Source organism: Tribolium castaneum, chromosome 5 (assembly GCF_031307605.1).
Source record: "Tribolium castaneum strain GA2 chromosome 5, icTriCast1.1, whole genome shotgun sequence".
NCBI lineage: Eukaryota > Metazoa > Arthropoda > Insecta > Coleoptera > Tenebrionidae > Tribolium > Tribolium castaneum.
The window spans coordinates 1444005-1467239 of NC_087398.1; the positions used below are offsets into that span (position 1 = coordinate 1444005).

The 23235-nt window shown below is 35.4% G+C and overlaps 1 protein-coding gene across 2 annotated transcripts; it reads right to left on the reverse strand.

The window, feature by feature from the left end:
• Positions 1–622: 622 nt before the first annotated feature.
• Positions 623–21972, reverse strand: LOC664004 (trissin receptor). Of its 2 annotated transcripts, none has more exons than XM_970028.4 (8): positions 21811–21972; positions 8028–8334; positions 5931–6075; positions 5362–5521; positions 3869–4063; positions 3519–3656; positions 1059–1360; positions 623–1009 (listed from the first exon to the last, which is right to left on the reverse strand). In XM_970028.4, exons 2-8 carry the CDS (start codon positions 8227–8229, stop codon positions 826–828), a joined length of 1326 nt encoding a protein of 441 aa, XP_975121.1. In that variant the 5' UTR covers positions 8230–8334; positions 21811–21972; the 3' UTR covers positions 623–825. The 2 variants fall into 2 exon arrangements, with proteins under 2 accessions (XP_975121.1, XP_015836095.1); XM_015980609.2 differs by lacking the exon at positions 21811–21972 and adding an exon at positions 13187–14232.
• Positions 21973–23235: the final 1263 nt, after the last annotated feature.

The window sequence follows — 23235 nt, forward strand, 5'->3', positions numbered from 1 at the left end:
AATACATTATGAAATTCTGAACAATATGAAAATGAAATATCACTGTAGTTTTTGTCTTGAGAATTATTTTGTTTGTTTTATTTTACGGCAACAAGGTTCGAGTTTTCCATAAGCTCTTTTAAAACAAAAAGCTAATATGAGCAAAGTTTGAATGTTGGCCGGTATACAGTCATTAGCTCCACCTGTGACAATCAGCTTTTTGTGCATGGTCGAGTTCTGCAGTCTTTTGACTCAATTTTGTCCGTTATTAATTAGAAGTCTGTTACACGTAATGAAAATTATTATCAGGTGCATTCATTACGTTAAAACCGTTCGTTTATTCATATTTGTGCATTATTACAAATTGTGGCTTAACACATTGTTCAAACGTTAAAAAGATTTGTTATTTGACGCACCTGTTATTTAATAGCAACTCCCAGTAGGAAGGTATTTAGTACATAAATCACAGGACGTAAATTAAGCCCTCACGTGCGATTATGACAAGCATGTCATTATTCCACATGATGGAAGGCTCACATAGGCCAAGTGAAATTAATTGATTTCACTGATCGTGAGCTTTGATCCTGGAGGATTATTTAGTGTTGTGGCGTATCTCAGGTTAATAAAACCCATTGATTTTTTGTACTGTTTGATTATTATAAAATACATTCGTTTACAGTCTTTTGAAACAAGTAGGAAAATACATATTAAATTTACAATCATTAAGTATTTACAAGCAAACATCACATCAAATTCACAAATTTGTAACACTTTAATCGGTTGCTATTTACAATGGCCTCTGCCCCTTTAACTGTATTTGGAACAGTAGAGGCAGGAAGCGCAGCCTCATACATCGTGCGAGCATTCCGAGCTGTGGTCATTGTTCACAATCGTGACCGTTGTGGCGTTGGCTTTGACGGTGGACCTGGTGGACGCGTGCCTCTGGATGCCCACATGCAGGCTCAGATGGTTGCTCTTCCCCGGCTGGCGCCTCCTGCGGCAGGAGCACAGGAGGATCTCCCTCATGCCCCTAAATGACCCCAACAGTTGGTTTTAAAACGCGAAATTGGCCGACTCACCGCCTGAAGTTTTTCGACAGGAAGGCGTACAGCAAAGGGTTGACTCCCGAGTTGAAATATGTGGCGAGGAAAGTCAATGGGGTGAAGAGGGCGCTAAAGTTGGTGTCCCCGTGATAATTGGATGACCGATATTGCCACATTTTTCGAGCATGGAAGGGCAAGTTGCACACGGCGAAAGCACACACCACGATTATGAGCATCTTGATGACGCCTCTGCGAGCTGCAAGGACGTTCTGGCTGGAGTTGGATGTGGACATGTTTGAGGAGGAGTTCTGCAGGAGTTTCGCGTCGCCGTTGGCCACCTGAAAGGCCATAATCAAGCGTTAATTTATTTTTTGTCAAATTTCTTATAATTCCTTCTAACTAAAATTAATTAATTAAGATAAGAAGCCAATTTCATTAACGAATTTAACTTTTTATTTAAATTTTATGTCGATTTTACCTCTAAACTCTATTTCATAATCATTTCCATTGTATATTTAAAAATTAAAGCCCGTTAAAGTTTAAAGCTGCAATTTTTGCCCATTAACGTATTTAATTCTCCATATAAATTATGTATTTGCAAATCACTATCGCACGAAATGTATTTTTTTAACCCAGTAAAGTGCACTGTAATAAATTTTTCTAACTAGCATTCGCGTTTTCTTCAAAAAAATCTTCCTTCCCTAAATCATACTCTTCATTAACTCCCTCTAACTATTGTGTTTTTTGCAATTTTAAATTTTAAAAAATTGTAAAGGGAGTAACTTTCTTAATTTTATTATTTTTCGTCTTTGCAACAATCACACATCATCAAATTCACTCTTAGAGAAGACAAATTCCTACATTCAGTTACGTTTCATTCGCTCATATTGATTTGCAAATTTTTTACATAATAAATGGAAAGCTAAATACGTAATGGGCGAAAACAAGCATTAATGCAATTTGTTCATAAAAGCAAAAATAGGGACAATTTAAAAAAATTATATCAATATTTAAAAAAAAAATTGCTAAAACCCTTCCTATTTGATAGATTTTGATCTGCTCTTTACAATGGAACAAACTGTTTTGCTCTCAGTCTTGCAGTTTCGCCGCAATTGTTCCATTTTTTTTAAATTTAAATTTGTTTGGAAAATCGGCCCTCATTTCAGGCTGAACAAAAACGCGCATGTAATTAAGCAAATCGGTACAATTATTGGGATTAGGTAAGGCCGATATCACGCTCGAATGTGTTTTGGCTTGACTATAGATACTACATAAACCCCTATTAGATCAGATACACAAAAGCCGAAAGGGAAGTCACTGCCTGAATCCCTGAACCGATTAACTAATTTGAGAACACGTACGTGTGCTAGACGATCAATGACAAATTAATACGAAATTTTCTTATCGCCACAAGAGTTGTTTGAACGGAAAATTGATTTTCACTCAAAGACAATTGATTTAAGTGAAAATCTGGCTTGAAGTTGCTTTTGTCTAAACATTGAAACTTTAAACTATAAGTTACGTAAGTTTATCTTTCGGATGAGAGGAGCGCTTTGTTGCTGTGGAGCCGTTTTTTAATCCCGGTTTACGTTTCACTGCGAGATAGTAAGTTGAGGCGAAATAATGCTTCACTAACCGTTTCCCGCATTAAAATAAATAAAAATGTTCGAGGGTTTACTGCTTCCAGTTGATTTGAAATAATGCGATTTACGTCCAATTCCTTGACCTAGAAATTTTTATTTTAGAAATGAAATGTTAAAAGCACACTTTTAATTGTGGATTTGAATACGGGATTTGGCCCCGAATGGAGGAGATTTGTGTCAAAGAGATTTGAGCGAGATTAGTTATTACTTTGCAATCCTTGATGTGGAATCATGAGCAACAACAACGGCTCGTTTGGAGGGATAATGTGGTTCTTTCATTTCACTCCAATTGCAAAATTCGTTTCACGCGCTTGCTGATCTGATGAGCATTAGACCCAAAAATGTAAAAATATACGATTTTGTATTTGCAAAAGAACTTTTAAGATATTGATAAAATAACGAATAAACACTCGCATCCGCATCCTGCTGCATGTATCAGACTCTCAAAGCGCATTTTAAAATAATGAAGTGTTTATAGAATTTACCTACCAATTTCCTCTCCTATTTCGCAAGCTCAAGCGATGCTATTTGAGTGTTAATTCAATATTATGAAACTTTGTACCGAGATGGGAGTGGTGTAAAGATTTATTTCAGCATAAAACTCAATTAAAAATAATTACGGGTTTTAAATACCTACTCTTGACGACACAACGCAACTTTTTAATAACTCTACTAAAGCTGCTAATAGATACATAAGCCAGAGTTACAAACTTGGACAATGTAGTCGCTTTATGAGTTGATTTCTGCTCAACTCAGTTGGATAAAACCGCACGAGAAGGCAAATATTGCTCATTGATTGCCTCGTATTTGCATAGTCTGATGAAAATAAAGCATTTTTCCGGGTGTAACCTACCTTTTTATCGCTCCGATACCGACTGGATTGCCGTTGACACAGCCCCTGGTACTGATTGGGATTCGTGGAAGCGTTGAGTTGTTTTTTCAACTGTTGCGAGCTATTCCAGAGACAAATCGCAATCCTCGAATAGAGCAACTGCAAGCGATGGAAATTTAATTTTTGTGAACTAGACACGTCCGCGTGATAATAAGAGGACGTGACTTTTGCTGCCGATACGTTTCAGGAAATGAAAATCATGCATGAAGAGGGCCTAATGTTTCGACAAGAATCGTAAAATTAAAAGCAAGTTTACAACAGGGTGTAAATTACAGTTGTCGCTTCTGGATGGAGCATAAAAACCCACTTACTGACATAATAATTAGCGGGATGTTGTAAAACAAAACGAAGTGAGTCACGTCGAACAATTCCGAATTGTACTTGGTCCTGTTCAGGACGCACATAGTCTCTGTCATGTTCTTGGTTGGGACGGTCACAGTGTTGCCCCAGTAAAATTTCGGGGCGCTGTAGAGGATGCACGTTATCCAGACTCCTAAAATGATTAACTGCAACAAAATGGAAATGTTAATGGCAGTCGTCCGCCATCGATTTTTATCAACAATAACTCCAAGGAATAGTTGAACGAAATTCTTGTAATTTAATTAAAGTTCCTGCCGGATTTAATTTTATTCGGTTGCTCTTCTTTCCAAGTCGCTGCCACTTTAATTAAAAGAATTGTGGCGCAAAAATTAGTCGTTATTTTTGGTAAACAAAATCAATTTTTGGCGATACTATGATTGATGGCCGGATTAACCACACGTTATCACTTCGGATTAGCGTTGGAAAAACAGCCAGATTAGCGTTATTAAATTCTTAATTGTTTTATTCAATTTTCTGGTAATACTCGCGAATAAGCTCGTAAGCTAAAATCAATGCAGCGTAAGAGTGGATGAAAAGTTTAGCACTTGATTGAACGGCAAAATTTGAGCATGATAAAAAATAAAATTGGGTTTTATTCGGATTTTGTTGACTCTGCGAGCTTTTAAAATTAGAGCCCGTAGTAAATATTTGCCACTTTAATTAAACGTGTTGATAGACGATTTAACAGAACTTGCCGCTCAATTAAAGCGTTTTTTGCTTGCATGCGAAAAATTCACTTTTGGCTTTTATTAAATCTTGCTATGCGGACCATATGTTTGAGAAATTCCTCAAATAGCTAAAATATCGACCGGGACATTGGCAAACAGGACGTGTTGGGCATTTGCCTAAAGATTGAAAGTGACATATTACACAAGAATTTCAGACAAGAATTTTGTAAAACTAGATAAAAGTTTATTAAATATATAAAATACAAAGGCGTCTTTTGTGTCCTTTAAGATGCTTGGATCGTAAAATTAAAATTGGAGTATCTGGACTGGTGAAACCAAATCTCCTTCAGTTATGTAACACTGATGCATATTCAAACTCTAATGATTGAAAATGCATATTTGTTACAGTTCAACGCGCTGTGTACATATTTACAGTAAATAATTCTCGCTCCGGTACACCTGTAGAAGTGAATGTATACATAAACTAACGCAGCGGAAGCTTTATTTATTTTACACTTTTACCAAGCGTTGAAAGTTAGTGTAACAACATTCGTTATGACTCGAAAATGGTTTTAATATCATATTTATGGAGCTTTTGCTGCACAACTAGTGTTACAATTAAAAGCTCCGAGCGTAATTTCGTGTAATGTGTGTAGCAGTGCTCAGAAATAATTAATTGGAAAAAGTTCGAACGCCTGCACCTACAATATCGAGCAGAAGTAATTAAAAACTCCACGAAAGAGTTATTAATAAATGTCTTCGGGAACAAAACCTACCCTAAGTCGCCTCGGCGTGAGGATCTGTTTGCAGGTAATGGGGTAAATTATGGCAAAATACCTCTCGATGCAGATGATAACGAGGATAAAAATGCTTGCTGTGTTACTGAGTGACTGGATGAACATGTACATCTTGCACAGGAACTCGCCAAGCATCCAGCTGGAACAGAAACTTGCAATCAGTTTACGATTTCGTCTCCATAGAGTTCGAGCTGTAGCGAAATTTCGTTTTCATTGCGGACGGGATGAAAAATTTAATAAAACCCCAATGGTTTCGCGCGAGGCTGTGCTTTCATTTTCCTTAATTTTGGTTTAATTGTGCACCACCTTTTCATAAATAAAAGAAAGCAGAAACTGAGGATTTATAAATAAATTCGTTTCGGTGAATTTATCCAAAAGCTCCAAAAGCCGTATTTCTCTATTTATACGATCTTATCGGCTTAATGTCAGCATGTGCTGACCTTAATATTTTGCAATATCCTGTTTTCTTGCGCGAACCGAAAATATTTACAAAATTTCTCTTGTTAACGACGTTTTCTCGAGTAAAATTGGTAAATAATCGCTCTTACCTGTCGACGAAGTATATAAACAGATTTTGGTAGACGCAAAAAACAGCCACGCAGAAGTCGGCCACCGCCAGATTAGCTAGGAAGAAGTTGGTGATTGATCGAAGGCGTCGACTTAACGTCACGACCAAAATAACCAGCAAATTCCCTGAAATGACAAAATTTCTCGCTCAGGAAATCATTAGTGTCTTCTCTCAATTAAAATCGGATATTTCAGTCTTGATAACAGGTGGCATTAGACGGAGAAATAATTAAATTAGGTCTTGCCTTTCAGTGGTCTTCATTTACATTTTTTAATGAATAGGTAAAATCGTGTACTTGAAGTAACAATGAAATGTAAGACTATTTCCAGATGGCTTAGGAAAATTGAGACGCTCAATTAGTGCTGTTGTCTTCTAGAAACAAAGCATTCAACCGAAAGACTTTAGTACTTACAGAAAATATCTTTCTAGCTTGTTTTTGCATTAATTCATTAAAATTTCAGCTAGAGTTATAAAAAACTAATTTCAAAAGCTCTTCAATCCAGGAGTTTCTTTCTCAAAAATGTGTTACCTAGCATAAATCGTTGGCCATTCCAGCACATTAAACCTAATTAAAACAAATTGTCTTTAATTCCCTCAAAGCCCCAGCTCTTTCGAGCTTGAATAAGACATAATGAAGTTGCATTTAGGTGCAATTATTGGTTGCTTGGAAAGTTCGGGATAGTGGCAGACCTGAGAAATTTGATTAATTGGGGTCTGTATCGGTGCGATGATTTACTACCGACAAAATTAGATATGCCAGACATATCAAATACTAATTTATAACCAAACGTAGTGCGTCTAGACGCGCGATAATCCCAGCTTTTTGGCACTAACTTATCGGTCCAAATTTTGGTTAAAATTTTAAGCTTCTGGGATAAGAGTGCAAAGTTTGGCTATTGATCTTATTTTGAACGTTGCTGATACTTTCAGAGATGTTTACGAAAACTAGGCGAGCGAGCACAGATTAAACCGTCTGATTTTAAATTAATAGAACGTTGTTTTTGCTGTCACAGTTTAATAAAATAAAGAATCCAGATAGAAATTTCTGCTTGAATGAATGATTGTAGTGAGCACCTGGTAAACAAAATTCTAAAGCTTCAAACGTTGTGTTTTCGCAATTCGAATTAAATGACTAATACATAGTTAATGTTTCATCATTTGTGGGAAGCACTGGTTTGTTATTATTATTATTATTATTAAATCAATGATGTTTCTACAGTTGTTCGTAATATCATTCATTATTCGAAACAACAGCTCCAATTTAATCAACATGGGTGGCCTGAATTCATGTTTGCCGTAATTCAATTTGTTTAATAAGACTAATTAGAAGTTTTTGGGCAGCAAAGTGAAAAACACACGAACTCCCATTAAATCGAACAGCTGGACTTTATCTACGATATTCCTGGGAGGAAATCTTGTCGAAAGCTTTTTATGGGCCATGAAGCTCATGTTTTATGTGTTTTAGAAACTTGTGCAATAGTTTTGAACATTGCTTTGTCTCGCCGTTTTCCCACCTTTCTTTTATTTGTCCGCTCTGGATGACCTACATTCTGAAAATATTTGTCAATCTCGAGCTGAATTTAATTCCAGAATGCTTGTGCTCGTTTAATCAAGCATATAATATGCAATACGTGAGATTCTTTAAACTAAAACCAATATCCGTTTTGACGTTTTCATTATAAAGAGAGCTTAAAGTGTCAGGATGCACAATTCGATCGAGATTTATTGTGCACTCAAGGAGGGCCCTAATTGGACCGTTTGTCGCAACAAAACAATGAACGAAATCGTCGTTTCATGACTACAGGTTTGTTATGAATGAAATCGTTCTATAAATAACTGTTTTACGGCGCTCATAAAACGATTTTCCCGCAAATGGACGAATTATTCGTAATGACCTGTGACGTTGAAAAACTAATGCTTTTGTCAATTTTGACCCAATTTGGGCATCGATCCCCCAAATGACGTCAAAGGCACGAATGAAAATTTTATCCATAAAATGCTATTTCAGCTAGCAAATGATAGAAGTTTAAATTAATGAACAAGCGATTCTGACGATTTCAGCGCAACAATCACTTACCGAAAAAGCACAGACAGAAGACGACGGTGTAGAGCGAGATGAATATAATCCTAATGTAGACTTTATCATAGATGTACTCCTCGTATTCCATGGCAAAGTCGGTGCCATTGTGCTGGTCGGAGTCGTTAGATGCCTCCAGATAGATGCTGGCTGTTGACATTGTGTCTTCAGTGAAATTATCAACGCCGTCAAACTCATTCATGATCGTCCGGATGGAAGTAAAAAGCCGGCTTTCGAGTTTATCTCCCAGACGAAGGATGCAAGCGCTTCATTTCGTTGATTTAGCTACTTCGATTTGTACTTCATTCTGGAAAACGAAGCACATTATGGCTGATATATGTGGCTCTGGCACGGGATTCTTTTCCGGCGAAAGATTTGTGTCAATATTACACCGTTTCATGTTTAACATATAGATTAAATGCAAATTTCTGGCGCCATATCTTAATTTGAGGTGCAAACGCAGCTGGGGTCCCACAATCACGCATGTTTTGATGCAAAATTACCGTTTCTGTGTTCATTTTTCCAATTAGAATTGTCCCCCCGAATACGTGTGTGCCAATTAAAGTAACTTCGCCGCGATGTTTGGCGTTTGTTGTAAATTACAATTAAAGCACATAAAGCAGTGAGTACGTGTTGGGATTTTAATGAAACATTGTCGGAGGAAAATTAGTGATACAACTGGTGTATGTTTAGGCAATATGTGTACAAAATTTCAAACATGCGGCTTGACACGTTCTTCTGTTATAGTGCCTTCGTATGGAAATGCTTCCAGAGTGGGCTATTGATACTGTTGGTATGGTAAACGTCTCTGGAGACTCACAGTATGAGAAAAAACGTGTTTACATATTCGAAACATTGACATTTGCCAAATGTACGATTCGGTACTTTTATGTCGGGTTAAAAGCATGAAATTGGAGCGCTTGTAGCTGAAAAAGCTGAAAAATACGTGGCAGAAAGCTCGCATTGCCAAGCTGTGACTGCTCGATATTGAAACGGAGGCAGGCACCCAAAACCTGTCAATTATTATCAAATTGGAGGTAATTCTGGAGAGCTGCTTTCAGGAAACTCCATTATTATCGAGATAATTTCTGTTACGACTTTTTCTTTTCAGACAAGTCTTGGAATAAACCTGTTGGCATAAATGTGATAAATATTTTTTTTATTTATTAAATAAATAGTGTAATTTTGAATAAAGAAAATTACTTACTTACAAAATATTTTTTTTAATAATAATAATATGGGAAATGTGGGTTTTTCACACATTCTGTGCCTTATCGTGTCTACAGTTTGAAAACAACAAAAGTGAAAAGCTTTTTAAATTTTGATTCAAATGAGCGCACCAGTCAGATAAGCAGCTAGTATTCAATTTTTCTCTATATAAAAGTGCTTTCACATTTCAAACAAGTCTTTATTCACGAAGAACAAAACTTAACATTTAAAAAGCTTTCCATTGGTGCTAAAATTTCGCAATAAACCTTGTCTCGCAAAATGTGGTTCAGAGAAGTCTGAATCATTTTTAATCAGTTCTCAAAATTGGATGTGCAGATTTAATTCGAAAACTTTTCTGAAACGTTGAAAGTGGTCGAACTAATTAAGGTCTAGTCCAATTTAAGTTCATAATTTATTAACACCTTGAACTTGAACGAAAATACAGTTTTGCGGAACTACGATCTAAATTAGTAATCAGGGACAAGTCCAGTTTGTTATTTTTATTTATCATTAATTACTACCAAATTGGAGGTAATTCCAGAGAGCTGCTTTTAGGGAACTCGATTATCTGGGATAATTGCTGCTACATTTTATTTTTTAGCTACGTCCTACAATAAAACTTGGATTATTTTTTCAGGAAATGTGCGTCGAAACGAATAAACGAATCAATTTTTGTCAATCAGGAATAAGGGAAATGAGCGTTTCGTGTCTCGTGTCTAGTTTTTTAAAACGTAAAAAAAACTAAAAAAAGTTTTTGTAATTTTAAGTTTCAGCGAGGCGGCTAGTATTTGCTTGTAATTTCAGGACTAAGCTTTTATTCGAGAAAAAAAAACTTTCGATTGGCGCTAAAATCTCGCAATAAACTTTTTCTCGCTAAATGTGTTTCAGAATAGATGACATAAATCATTTTGATCACTTCCTAAGATTGGATGTGCAGATTTAATTCGAAAACTTTTCTGAAACGTTAAAACTGTTCGAACTAATTAAGACCTAGTCCAATTTAAGTTTGTAATTTATTTACAGACTGCACTCCAATTGAAATGAGAATACAGTTTTGCGGAATATTGTGCTAGTAATTAGTAATGCGATGCCCCCAAATCGCTGATAAGTGGCTAAAGTGCTACTTTAAATCTCTCGATCTAAGCTCTTTATTGCAAGAAGTGATAAAACGTGTCAAATGAATTAATATCAGTACAATTACCTCCAGCTTTCTGATTTGTTGAATCATAAAGAGCGTTTAATTAAAATTACTGATGTGATTTCAGCTGTGATATATTAGCATTTCAGAGTCAATGAGCAAAGTGAATTTTGCTGGATATTGACTTTCGTAGGAATTTTCGTACTGATAGAAAATTGCTGTTACATTGTCTGTACATAACATGTCACCAAAGTGGATTTTCTCTACTACACCATTTGAAATTTTGGTGATGTCAGTTGACTTAAATTTAACGACAAGGTGATCGATCGCTTCCTGACAGTAAAATCATTATTTCCCCAGACAAGATGTGCAGGTGGTAAGAGCAATCATTCGCACGTTCTCTTTACGTTTTTCAACGCAATGTTAGAAAACACCTGCATTTCGTATTATTGTCTCTTGTGTATCTGAGAGGAATTGGCTTGAAGTCACGTCACGTGTGTTGGAAAGGGTTCGATTCAAGGATGTGTGGCACAAATTCCAAATAGTTGGGATTTGTTCGTGGATTGTGGGTAAAAATTTAATAAAACAGGCTTTTAAGCAAAAAATTGATTTTTTATTTTCAAAACCTCTGAAAACAGATCTTTCAGGAAATTTTCTTTTCGTAATTAAATCGTATATTTAATGGACGAGAGGTAGTTCCCAGTTTTTTCTTGGTGGACAAAATTGAATTTTGCTCCGAGCCATTAACCCGAAAACTCTCACTTATTATTTTATATACGAAATAATATGCAATCACATTTGAGGCTTAACTCGCATACGCCAGGAATCATTAAAAATAATTTAGGGTTTTAGCGTTTTTGCTATTTTTGGAAGCTTTTATAATCGATAATTGATTGAGAATTATTTTAATTACAGATTCGCTAATTAGCGCTTTGTGAAACGATGTTCTTTAAGGAATTTATTGGTGTTCAAGAAGGCGCTTCCGCCGATTGCAGCGCAATAATAAAAGTGCAAATTACAGCGAGAACAGACATAAAAGAGCTAAAAAATCAATTAACATTGTGCCGTCTCTGAGGTTGTATTAGGAAATCTCTTGACGATCCACCAAAACGTGCACCGTGTGCTGAAAAATTAATACTTGTGAAGTAAAACTCTGAAATTTTCGCTTTGTAAATCTAAAATGAGTTCGGAACTTTTAAACATGTCTTTGAGGTGAAATTGGCAATATGTTTGCAGATGCAGGTCCAGCGAGAACTGTTCCCGAGTTTGAAGAAATTGACTTGGTATTTCCGTATGTTGCCGCACATTTAATCTTATCTTTTATCCAGCGCTCTATTGTGACTTCTCCAAGTTGAATTGTTTTGTGTCGGTCTTTAAAAAAGCGACACTTTTATTAAACGGACGCTGGTATTGATATAAGCGAAATGTGAGCGAGCTTTGAACTCGGCTACTGTTTTTATTTGTTACCAATGGAAAAATATTTGCTTAATTAAAAGTGGAATTTCTGCTTGTTGTCGTGAGCCAGCGGGCGCAGAAACGACAAATCGAACGAAAGTTCGACAACTCAATCTTAGAAAAAAGTAATTAAAGCTTCCCTCGATTTCTTTAAGATCAAGTATTTTTCTTTCTCTAATTAAGTCTCCAAACAATATTTTAATAGTAATTTAACTGGGGAAACATTTTGATTTTTGACCCAGTTTTTGTGTTTACAATTTGAAATATGGTGAACCACATTTAAACAAATTATTACCGGTTTAAGTGAATCTGAAAATTGTTTGTTGATAACAATTAGCAAATAATTAAAACTGGAAATCGATTCAAATAAATATTGCGTTGGTTGGGGAAATGAAGTTCTGGTTTAATTACCAAACATCTGTAATTCTACAAAATTTATCGTTGACGTTCTTGGAAATACTTTATGCAGCTTGCAGCAAGTTTAATTGTCCCTTAACCTTTACCGTTGACATTAGGATGAGTTAGTAGGCGAACTAATTATTGCAAGGCATGAACTACTAAACTACTTAGTTAAATGTAATAGAACTGGGACGCAGTTAGTGCTGGATTTTTTCTAGTTTGTGTCTTTATTATGTCCTTGTACACATATTTCGTGCATCGTTTGACACCCATTTCGGGCTATAGGGCATTTAAGGAGTAATGTTAGAATGAAGAGTCTAATAAATCATATTTTATCGTATCCGAACATGCACGTTACACTTTCATGTTCTCAGACGTTTATGTGGCTATAAACTGATCCCACATTTGTTTATTAACCTGGACACTTGTTACAAAATAACAATCTTTTATGGATTTTGTGTCAGGATTCTGGGTCTCTCTTGATTATTTTCACGAAATCTGCGAGACTCAGCGTCGACTCTGTCAGGATCCAATTGTGAAATGTGTTGCTTAAAATGATTGAAACATTACTTATTCAGAAAACTTTGTTTTCTTTTTCGGAAAGAACTAATTTATCCATAGCTTGTGCAATAAACTAGTGTCTGACGTCTCAAACTGATAATAGCCGATAGTAAATTCTAAACATTTATTGGATTGCTCATTTGAAGCAGAACAAGTTAATTGCCAATCTCGTGAATAGAACTAAAGTTTAAAACTGAGTTGCAGACACACAAAGTTTAAGATTAGTTCGAGACCAAACATGCGATTTTATAGATAAGTGGATCAAATTTTGCGTAATGACAAATGATTCTTTGTGAAGTACTTTGATAAAAAGTAACGATAAATTCTAAAATTGAAATGTTCAAAAATCTAGCACAACAATGTAGTAGAAAATCTTTCGAGATCGTTCATATTTTACCTAAGTAGATGTAAAGTACATGTTGCTGTAAATAATTCTGTGTTCGTAATCGGTTGAGATTTTCCGCTACTTGGAGTCTTATCCCGATGAATCTTTTAAAACTTTTGATACAAACTCAGCTCGGTTCTCCAACTTTCACCTCAACGTGGAACAACAAATATTTCACTCTGTCCACACTGTTGTACAATCGAGAGTAAAATATTAAAATTCAAAAGATAGGAAACCAGATAAAAGCTCTGACGTGACGATATGTAGCAGCTGACTCGGCATAAAAGCTCAAATAAATTGAATTTTTAACACGAGAAGCAGCAATTGGGGTGTGTTGACTGTTATAAATATGTGTTTGACACAGTTTAATTTTTAAATCTGCTACACCAAATAATTGCGATTTAGTGCACTTCCGCACCGATCAATTGACAGCCGGCAGACAGGCCATTTCACCGCGAAAAATACCCGATTAGGGGGAAAATAGCTCATAGTTTAGGTATTTTTGGAGCGAGAGCTTTGTCACACTTTAATAAAACATGTAATTGTGCTGCATATTTATGAGGGTTTTAATTAAGTCTGCAGTCTCAGAGACGATCGCAGCTGATTACACATTCAGTTACAATGTGATTTTTATTCCTGATTTGTAGTTTAATTTTTCCGGGCTTTGGAAACGCTGAATAAATCCTTGGTAATGGTGGTCAGATGGTACTTTTGTTGCACTTTATTACAAATGTGACACGTTTTAGTGTTGGATACGTTGTTGCAGCGAAAATGTAGCCGTTATGTTAGGGAAAAGGGCCATTTGCTCTCGCATGTCTCGTTTTGAAAATTTGAAGGTAGTGGAAACATTTTTAATCAAAATTGATGAGCGCTTAAACCGGTTAAAATACTTCTAACCAATTAGAGCGGTAAAAAGTGCGCCTGAAAAATGGGTCTCTTTTACACTCGAACTCGTTTAGTTTTTGCGTTTCATGTAATTTGTTGCGTTGGTGATTAATCGAATTAAGTAGCTTAAGACACAGTTTCGCGTTTGCTTTGCTCTAAAATAAATGGACGCAAAAACCAAATACAACATGAGAGCGATTAGGCGTCTCTTATAAAAATATTAGTGTGTAACTTTATTATTCCAGAGGATGCTCCAAACTTTCGCAAAAATTTCAAAATAATTGGGTTTAATTAAAATCTGAATGCTTCTTCATTCGCTGAGTTTGGCGGAGACCAATTTAATTAGTCAAATTGAATTATTAACGAGAGTTTAAAGGTCACTTAAATTTAGCAGATCTTTGGAATAATGTACTTCCGTGCCGTGTTTCCCACTTTCAGCCCCCAAGACTAAAATCGGAAACATCAAATCCGGGCTGGTTTTATTGAAGCGATTTCAGGTGAAATATCTTTGAAGTCGTGGTTTATGTTGCGGAATAAAAAAGCCTCTGTAATGTAAAGAAATCCTATTAAAATGCTAGTCAGCTGCTTGGTCATGTTTTAAAAATTAAGTGAAAAGAACGTTGGGGTATTTTCATTACATTATGCGTGACCGCCAAGGATTTAGCAAGTGCATCAGGCTAATGAACATAGGGTTTAATTAATAAATTTGCAAGCCCTACATCTTGTTACCACACTGTGGAAGGTGTTAATTTAACGACTCATTAAGTTGCTTTATTACCTTAATTCAGAAGTGACTAACACACGGATTTTATCAGATGATAGTCAATATTTCAAATTTGTTTTCAATTGTGTTAGGAGTCTGGGAGTTGTAACAAGAAGCCAGACCGCGAGAGCACTTTGTGCCTTTGTGGCTTGTTATTGCTACAACTATTTTTTGATGTTTCCATTTTCCGTACCAAATAGAGCTTTTTATCATTATGGGCAATAATTATAAATCTCTTCTGGTTTATTGTTGGACTATTTCTATGACTATCAAGCTAGTAGAAATTTATTGGTGGCCCGAAATTAATTTCTACGTTTGTTGTGGCAAAATAAATCTCTCAAATGTACGAAATTCGGGAAACTTTGCTTCCAAATCTATACCGATATTGTAATTCCTTCCTGGCAGTTCCAGTTGTAGTTTGTTGGTGTTTCAAGTAAAATGTAATTTAAGAAGTGTATGTAGATTTCTCATTTCATACTTTTTGTCGTCGTATACACCCCATTTTTTAATATAAAGTGATTTTTTATACGTTTTTGCGCTTTTCCTGTGCTTTTTTATGTCCCCATCTTAATAAATTAGACGTAGCATTGGTGATGCAAGGGTAAATAAACATTCCCAAGTAAATGAAATCCAGCGGGTCTTCTTTAGAAACTTTTTTCCTGATGCGCATTTTATTTAAACTAAGAATTTCCAACTTTTTATAACTTTAGTTTAATTAACTGAAAAACCGTGTATTGAAAATTGAACCAAGCGAAGTTCAATATTTCAACTGTAGAAACAAATTTAACGATCATTTAGTTTGCTGCTTCGCCAGCTTTGCACAAAGTTTTACGTGAATTTTAAAGTTTCAAGCGTTTTAGTATGACACTGGTCTATTACGTTTAAAGTAAAATAGAAAAGTTGCTTTCCCTTTAGATACCCGGTTTATCAGTTCATAAATCAGCTCTAATTTATATTTGACGCATAATTGGCTTTATTCACTCGTTCGCGCGTGTAATTTATTGAACTGCAACGAGTAATTAAATTAATTAAGAGGTTAAAAAAATAAAAAATACTGGTTAATGGTTTCCCCATTTTAGCAAAAACGCAGTTCTAAGTGCTTTTTAACAAACTTTTCATTAACTACTGTACTTATTTACCAACAGCTCTGGTCCACAAAAGAGTAAATGTAATCTTCCTAAAGCTTTAATAAACTTTTAATGTGTTTTACAATTTGGAGACCAGACTACAGTCACGTTTATTACGCACATTACAGTTACGTAAAATTTTTTCAGAGCAGTTTAAGCCTGAAATAAACGATTGAGATAACAGGACTTCTGAAACACACGCAAGGCGAATTATTACACGCTGGAGTAATTTCAGCCTGAAAAGCTAAACTAAGTTGTTGAGGGAATCGTTCCTTAATTTTAATTTGAAAACGAAGTTTTTCGTTTCAAGCTTTTTCTATTGAAACGGCTAGTGAAAATTCATACTTTTCGCAATATGTCACACTCGCTCTAAATTTTTTCTGCTGCGCCTAAAATTCGCTTTTGAATAGGATCATTTTTGTTAGCTTATGCTTTTCCGGGTTTACTCCTTCGTTTGGCATTCAGCTCACGTCGTTTTTCATATTCGGAATTTTGCCATAAATCTCTATTTGAATAAATTCGATCCTGTATTTATTAAGATTTCAATTTTGTATTGGACGGGTTTTAATCCTAAAAACTGGAAATGGAGATACAAGGAAGAACTAATTTGCTGAATTCGTGCTATTTAAATCCGGTCAAATTACGATTTTTAATCTGCACATTCATGCCAATTTTGCCCAAAAATTTAATCAATCAGTTCGTCGGTTTGTATTGAAAGAAATTGATTTGTTTCATGAATAAAACAAAATTGGTCAAGTGGATTGGTGGATTATTTTATTAGAAAAACACAAGCAAAATAGGGGAGGGAATTTTTTGTTTTGTCCCGTGGCGGCCATAAAAACCTAAAGTAAATTCAGAAGCGTGAGCTATTTACAAAACAAACCAAAGCAACTGTAAAAATGTCTCATCATGTTTGTATTAAAAACAGAAATAGCCCAAACAATATCAATACTCAAGACACGCAACGTTTCTGAACTTTCAGTTACATTTTCAGCCACCACTTATGCAAAACACTGCAACATTTCCGTTATTATGCAACACGCGACTTAATCGTATTGTGATCACTCTTGACACAATTATGTCTCGAATTCAGTTCGCCATAATCCATTTACGGGAGCTTTTTATGCTCGCTGATCATAGGTGGGAGCTTTGTGGAGCAGTTAGATCTTATCGGAAGCTCAAGTGCGAGCTTTGTGTGCAATTACATTAAAGCTCAACCCTCAACCATTTGTAACTGCAACAGGAAGTTTACCGAAACACGCGTTCGGCTTCGATCTGCTTTTTCGCACACTATTAAGATAACGGGAATATTATATTTCCGCTGTTATCACCGCTTTTTAATTCTACGACTCTTAATAATTTCCGCTGTTAATGGAACAATATGGCAGGCATTTAATTGAGAAGGCTTGTATCATGTGACTGTGTTTAATTTTTGCAACGTTGCCTTTGTATTGTACACAATGTGACCCAAAGTTAATTAGCCTCGGTAAACACAACGACACAAGCTTTTGTGAACTACTTTGAGTAGTTTTTTATGGAGGCAAGGGCTGTTTTAGTTCGGACATTTGGCTTTAACAAATTGATTGCATCTGTGGTAAACGAACCAGAACACTTTTTAAGTTGTAATACAGGTGGTTCGCGTAAGATGATGACAAAAATCTATTTCGATAAGTTAATAAAAAAAAATGTTGTTATTCGATTATTCCAGTTTGTCTAAACCAGACCTTCATAAGCTTTAAGGGTCAGACGTTTCCGGAAGGTTCTCTCAAACTGGGCATGGAGTGTAACTGGCATTTTATAATACCATTCTTTATACAGGGTGTTTTATTTTATTAAACATATTAAATTATCTTGACTTGAGCAGTTTAATGGAAAAGTTAGACTACATAGCATTTGATTTAATTTTGAGTAAACTTGGATACGCCCGATATAAATCACAATCAAAAGAAACGACGAAAGATTTGGCGTATATTTGGGTAGAAAAATATTTATAACCCTGCCAAGCCGGGGATTGTCTAGTTTAGATTCATATTACAGCTCTGCTGAAAAAATGCGTCTGGATCGAGTGACAACTTATAAAAAATGTGATTTGGAATGTAATTTCGTTCACAGTTAGCTGGATTAAAGTGTAAACAATGCCATGTATGGAATATCAAACAGCTAAACAAATGTAATTTACAAATCTATTTAACTTTTGTCATTTATATGTTGGGTTTTTAAATTTAGCACAAACAAACAGAATGTTATATTGTTTTGCTACAGCTCGTTTGACCACATTACATGTTGCTAATAAAATTCTAGTTAAATTTTGTTGACTCTGAACATTGTCAATACGCTCAACCAGTTATGACTCTTTTAATGAACAGTTTTTTTTTGCTTTTAGCAAAAATCATTACGTGTTTCGTGTTTATTTAATTAGCGCGGCAATCTGTTAAATCGAGACAGCGTAATTGTTAATTAAATTTAATGTAGCATTAAACGGAAAGTGAGCCATTAAAGATCGAGCACCAAGATGTACAATTATGATAATTTTAAACGACACAAAATAATTTCTCCAAAGCTATTAATTTTACTTGATTATTGGAAACTGGGAAAAGTGCCTACACTCAGGGTATTTAGCAAGTCCGTTACATTTTGTTAGCTTGGAAGTTACTTTTGCGTTTAGCATTTAATTTTACGACCCAAGTTTGTGTTTTCTGAGAAAATTAACTCTCTTGGTGCTTCCTTGCTTGGTCTCATGCTAATAATAAAATTCGTTCTAATCTGTCTATTAATATTTAGGGCAAATGTGCAATTTTTATCGTTAAAGAAAATAAATAAACTGGGGCTGCTACCGGTCGTAAAATTTTATAGCGTTGTTTTTTTAGATAAATCATAAATCAATATTATATCAAAATTACATGTCAGCTCAAACATTTGCATGTGTAGAAATTTTGTGTTTTTTCAGCTGAAATCTGTCACGCAAAATCTCGCTTGTGTTTGAGCTTGCGACCGCAGCAATTGGGTTGGAATTAATTTACAAAAAGTGTGTTAGAATGGGGCGAGTGTTCAATTGGGTAATTATCTGGGTGAAATAGTGCATGTAAAGTTCAGTACGCAGTTATCTGATAAACTGTGTAGACGCAGATTAATTCGATAAACAAATTAGCTTAATACTACTGTTGGCCGTGTAAATATTTTTATAAGGACTGATTTTATCGGTACATACATCTGGCACAGAATAAAAGCAGCCGTTCCACTTTTATTACAAATGCTTTGATATATCGATCTGTAATATTGCTTTCTCTTCAGCCAGAATTTCCCATCAGATATGATTAAGCCCGAATCATTGACAGGATACGGGAATCAATTTAAACTTGCGGAATATCCAGGTGCAAGCCGGCAACAAACCTGTCTCTGAAGTTTGTATTGTTAACTGGTCGCAAGTTTTGATTAATAAAAATTCCAAACTTTTGGTGCTCCCTAACTTTTATCTATCATTCGAGTTGAGTTAGTAACAGATTCCGACCAAAATATTTTCAAGTGTAGTTATAAACAGAATGGATGATTGCATTAAAAAGCTGGTCGGAAATTAGCGGGAGCGGAATTATGGTTTTTAGCGTGATTTAAATGCGAATCTCAACTTGGTCTAAAAATGATCTCATTTTTCATCGTTACGGTTTCGTACTAATATTTTATGTAACTAACGTGGCGAATTTAATGGTCGCGAAATATGAGCAATTTACATTATTTTTCCATCCCTTAGCGGCCACATCAGTGGTTTAATAATTTCAAAATTTCTTATCTACTTTTTAATGCGGCATATCGTATGCACTGCATGCGAATTAAGTTATGCCACTGTAATACATAACCTGGGCTGTGTAATTACAAATTATTTGCATACAGTTATGCATAGTAACGCCGTAATTGCAATTACTAGACCAATTTTCGGATTGTAACACAACCGCTTCGAAAAAGCGAAAAAGCACAAACACTTGACGCCGTGTTAATTGGGTTACGACTCGCTAGAGCTATCTCATTGTCTCTAAGTCCCTATAAACTATTTGAAGGATGCGAAAGCAGTCGCTGACGCCTCGTTATAACAGCGCTTTTACGCAAATTAGTTGTTTTGGGACTTCCAAAGGTATAAAAGTTCAAGCGACGCAATTGCAAATATGCGTAACAGTTAAAAGTTTTAACAAGAAGCATTGTCGCCCTGTTTTTGAATCCAATTTTAATTAAGAAAATGATTAAACGCGAGCACGTCAATTTTAATATAAATTTTGAAGGTTTTATGTTTTGCTCTTTGTTTAACGCTTAAACTTTACAATCTCCTGTAGCTGCCAGGTGCAGCAAAATTTGAATAAATTTGATATAACTCTAGCGAGTCAGCTTAAGTCAAAATTGTTGCACCCCAAATTCAGGGACTGTTTTTTATTTTTTTTCAAACAGTCAAATGATTAAAATGCGATTATCCGAGTGAACCGTCAACACAAACACGTATTTGTCCATAATTTCAAGCGCCGGAATGCAAAATTCGCCCTCCGTACGCGTGAAAATTTCATTAAAACCGGGAAATGAACCGTAAGCCCGCTGAAATTGCTAATCTCTCCCACAACACAAAATAAATCAGCGAAGAAACAGGACACTTCCGTTTTGTTGGTCTAGTGTTTATTTTAGTTGACACTTGGATTATTTGTTCGGTTAACGAAGCTTCCGAAAGCTTTACTTCACCTCGATTCATTTGCATCTATAGTGGAATTGGGGAAATTAAGTGTGGACGGTGAAAGAGGGTCCATTCGTTATTAGGTCTTAAGAAGTTAGATCAAGACGGGAAGACAATTTCCTCCGTGGCGGAACGGTTTTTTTGATCAAAAACTTCGCTCGCTCTAAATATTACGTTTCAGTTGTTTACAGGACGGAGCAAATTGTGTCGTGAATACTATTCAAAAATTATTTATTTGCTGTGTACTAATAAAAGCTCGTTTTTCAAACGCAAATCCATCAGTGTTTATTATTCTCTTTGGCTATTAAAATTATTCCGACTGCAGTGATGACACCCAAATTTATATAAATCAAACTGAAATATGCATACAAACAATAATAAGAATTTTCATCGCACTGGAATAATAACTAATGAAACGTTTTTACTTCCAGTATTACGTTTGATGCATATTTTCATAAACTTGTACAAATATACGTTTTCATGTGTTTTGGTTTTATTTTCGGCCCAGAGAGGAACTGTCTGAGCGAAAAATTTCCACACTCAATTATAAAACGTTAAAGTATAGGTTACTATGCAAATTTAAATTTCGAATTGCTTTGTTCATTTTTGCAACGTAGAGATAGGGAAATTAAAATAATGGATCCAATTCCAGTTTTAATTTCAGATATGGTTGTAGTTTGATGCCAAAAAATTGTAATTTTTCTAATTAACGCTTTTATCTCACGACCATTCATCACGGACGTATTGGTGGCGTTTATTTTTGCTGCAAGCTTAATTGCATTAGAATTTTGCTCCCTTAAACCTCAGTCCGGACCCGCGTCCAAATTACATCTCACAAAATTTGGAGTGAAAATGATCACTCATTTATTTGTATTGCAAATTGAATTTCACCGGAAACAGAAAGCGATTGTTATTTGATCCGCAGAATAATAAATAAAACGTGGGCCTGGGTAAGGTCAGTGTGAGCCTCCAGCGTGTTGTTAACAGTGTTTTGTAAGCTCAAAGCTTGCTTGAACGCCAATTATGTCTTAATTGTGAAGTAAAACATTTTAAGTGAATGACCGTAGAATAACGTCATTAGCAGATAACAGTGTTTCTGTTTGTTCACATGATAAATTAAATGACGTCCCGTCGCACTTTTCCTTCAAAAACTTACTTTTAATACTCCGAGAGCTTTTAACACGAAACCACTTGAAATTGTGCGTGAGCGCCGACTGAATACTAGCGTTTTTTTAAATTACCGAACGCACAACGAACACGAGTTGATGCACAGGAGGTCTTTAGCCAGCAAGGAGCGACGCGCATACTGATAGAGGATACTGCCGTCGCGGCGACCCCTGATATTGATACTAGATACCCCCACTCGGCCACTGGGGTAAAGTCAGTTATTTGGTGATTCCCCTAATTGTGTTTGTTTTGGTCACAGGACTAAAAATAGCCGCAACTTATTGTGGTTCCGAGAATTAAAAGTTCGAAAAGTAGCCAATTTTTCCCTTCTAGATCAAAGAGCTTTCAGCTAAATCAGTGTGCAAAATCACTGAACCAATACATAATTAAAATAATTAGTTCCAAATGACATAAAATTAATTACGCACAGAACTGCACATGATGAATGAATTTTTTTGTTGTTTTGTGTCAAAATACAAACTAATTTAAATAACGATGAAGTTGAACGGTAATGAACCTTGTCTCCGGCTCATCTGCCTTAACAGGACATTATCAATTTAAATAATTTGGTTAGTGGAACACAAGCAATTGTCGGGACCCACTGAAGATTTGTTCTACATTTCAAAACTTGTAATTGTTTAACAATCGTTTAAATTGTGTTACTTTTGCCTCGGACAAGCAAGACAAATACGCAACATATAATAATTCATACTTGATGCTTGCAAGCTTTGATAAAAACCCTTGTTCCTTCCGAGGCAAGCTTTGTGAAGCAAGGAGAAACTGCATTTCGTTAATTTCGTCCAACTTCAAACAAACTGCGAATATGTCAAAGCGCATTTTTAAGTTTATTTCGCGTACGGTTGCTAAATTTTCAACTTGTCTAAGTTGAAATGTGGCGAATAAATTTACCAAACCTGAATTAACAAATGTGGATATCTATCTGTATAAGCTGTAAGTTTGAACTATTGTTGCACCACTTTTAATTAAAATAACTGAATTTAGTTAATTTCGTTTTGGTATAAAAGTGGTGGTAGCTTAAACAACACTTCCACAGTTGCCAATGTCACGTATACATGATTAATGGTGAAATATGTTGTGAGAAGGGCTAAGTTATTAAAATTTTACGTTAACTGAACCGTTTCTAATGCTGAATTTTCGCCCGAGACTGAAAAAATGTAATTAAAGCTGTTAACGGATGACTAGTGGCAATAATTGCAGTGTTAAAAAAGCTAAAGTGTGATTTATCTCTGACTTTAATTAAGATAGATTTATGCCACTTTTTCCAATTAATAAACCAGACAAGTGAAAAAATTTATGGTACGATTTTTTAATCATTGTTTGTTCATTGTAAATTAAAGGTAAACACCAAATCGATGAGCACAACTATTGATAAAAATTCTGCTTACGCCGGGCT

Excerpts from the sequence above, each read along its gene's own strand:
- LOC664004 (XM_970028.4), bottom strand. The coding sequence starts at position 8,229 with ATGAATGAGTTTGACGGCGTTGATAATTTCACTGAAGACACAATGTCA. Across the intron at positions 6,076-8,027 it reads CTTCTGTCTGTGCTTTTTCG|GGAATTTGCTGGTTATTTTG; the intron begins GTAAGTGATTGT and ends TTGTCATTTCAG. Across the intron at positions 1,361-3,518 it reads GGTATCGGAGCGATAAAAAG|GTGGCCAACGGCGACGCGAA; the intron begins GTAGGTTACACC and ends ATGGCCTTTCAG.